Source organism: Gracilinanus agilis, unplaced genomic scaffold (genome assembly GCF_016433145.1).
Source record: "Gracilinanus agilis isolate LMUSP501 unplaced genomic scaffold, AgileGrace unplaced_scaffold43769, whole genome shotgun sequence".
Classification (NCBI taxonomy): domain Eukaryota; kingdom Metazoa; phylum Chordata; class Mammalia; order Didelphimorphia; family Didelphidae; genus Gracilinanus; species Gracilinanus agilis.
The window spans coordinates 1-1,288 of record NW_025377765.1 but is presented as its reverse complement, the minus strand read 5'-3'; the positions used below and the strand labels follow the sequence as shown (position 1 = coordinate 1,288).

The following is a 1,288-nucleotide window of genomic DNA, read 5'->3' as shown; positions in this document are numbered from 1 at the left end:
AAAAAAAAAAAAAGTTGTGTCCAAAAGCTTCCACTGATCGGCCACTCCCCGCCCCCACCCCATCCCTAGCCCGGGTTTCCCTACCCTTTCCTTCCTCTCAGACTTTTTTCTTAAAAGGAACAGATAATTGTGCATTTTATTTGACCATCGTTATTATTTTTAAAGTCCTCGCTTTATTGCTCTGATCTGGGGCTGCCATTGCCCCCTTTTCAAGTGTCGCCCGGCGGATGGAGGCGAACCCCATGTAGAAATGACAGCCATGGAAGGGGCGAGTGGGTCTAGTTTTGGAATAGACACGATTCTGTCCAGCGCCAGCTCGGGCAGCCCGGGTGTGATGAACGGAGACTTTCGACAGCACGTCGATGGCCGCAGCACGGATTTTAGGAGCCAGGCCACCCCGTCCCCCTGTTCGGAGATTGATACAGTAGGAACTGCACCTTCGTCTCCCATCTCCGTCACCCTGGAACACCCTGAGCCTCACCTGGTTCAGGACGGCATCCAGCACCATCACCATCTCCATCACGGGCAGCCTCCGCCGCCTCCGCCACAGCAGCAGCCACAGCCACCACCGCCGACACAAACTTTGCAGTCTTCCCCGCAGCAGCAGCCGCAGCAGCAGCCACCGTCGCAGCCGCAGCCGCAGCCGCAGCCCCCGCAGCTGGGCTCGGCCGCCTCGGCCCCCAGGACTTCCACGTCTTCTTTTTTAATTAAAGACATTCTGGGCGACAGCAAACCGCTGGCCGCTTGTGCACCATACAGCACCAGTGTCTCGTCTCCCCATCATACTCCGAAACAAGAGGGGAACGCTGCCAACGAGAGCTTCAGGCCAAAACTCGAGCAAGAAGACAGCAAAACCAAACTCGACAAGCGCGATGATGTCCAGAACGACGTCAAATGCCACGGTGAGTCCGAGTTCTTCCCGGGCCCTCCTGAATGCTCTCCGGTTTCTTTTCCCTGTGTGTCTTTTTTTTTTTTTTTCCCCTCCCTCCTCCTCCTTCTTCTCTTTTAGCTCTTCCTGGGTTTTCTGTGAATCGTTTGCGGGTGGTTTTGATTCCGGCAGAATTTTTGACTTTCACTGGAATCACCAAGTGTCGCTTCTCAACGAGTTGGTGCCCTGAGCCCATCTTTAGGGTTGTTCATTTGGGTGCTTGTTTAAAGTTCCACGAGGCGCTACAATTACAACCTAAACAATGTATCTTTCCCCCGTCCCCTTTCCTCTTTTCCTCTTTTTAGTCATTACGTTATATCCTTCCTTCCTTCCTTCCTTCCTTCCTTCCTTCCTTCCTTC

At 53.5% G+C, this 1,288-nt stretch overlaps 1 protein-coding gene across 1 annotated transcript; it reads left to right on the top strand.

Moving 5' to 3' along the window:
- Nucleotides 1–250: 250 nt before the first annotated feature.
- LOC123255331 (barH-like 2 homeobox protein) lies at nt 251–902 on the top strand (the record flags this gene model as incomplete). Its single annotated transcript, XM_044684149.1, has 1 exon — nt 251–902. A coding segment is annotated over exon 1 (652 nt), but the record flags the coding sequence as incomplete, so codon positions are not given.
- Nucleotides 903–1,288: the final 386 nt, after the last annotated feature.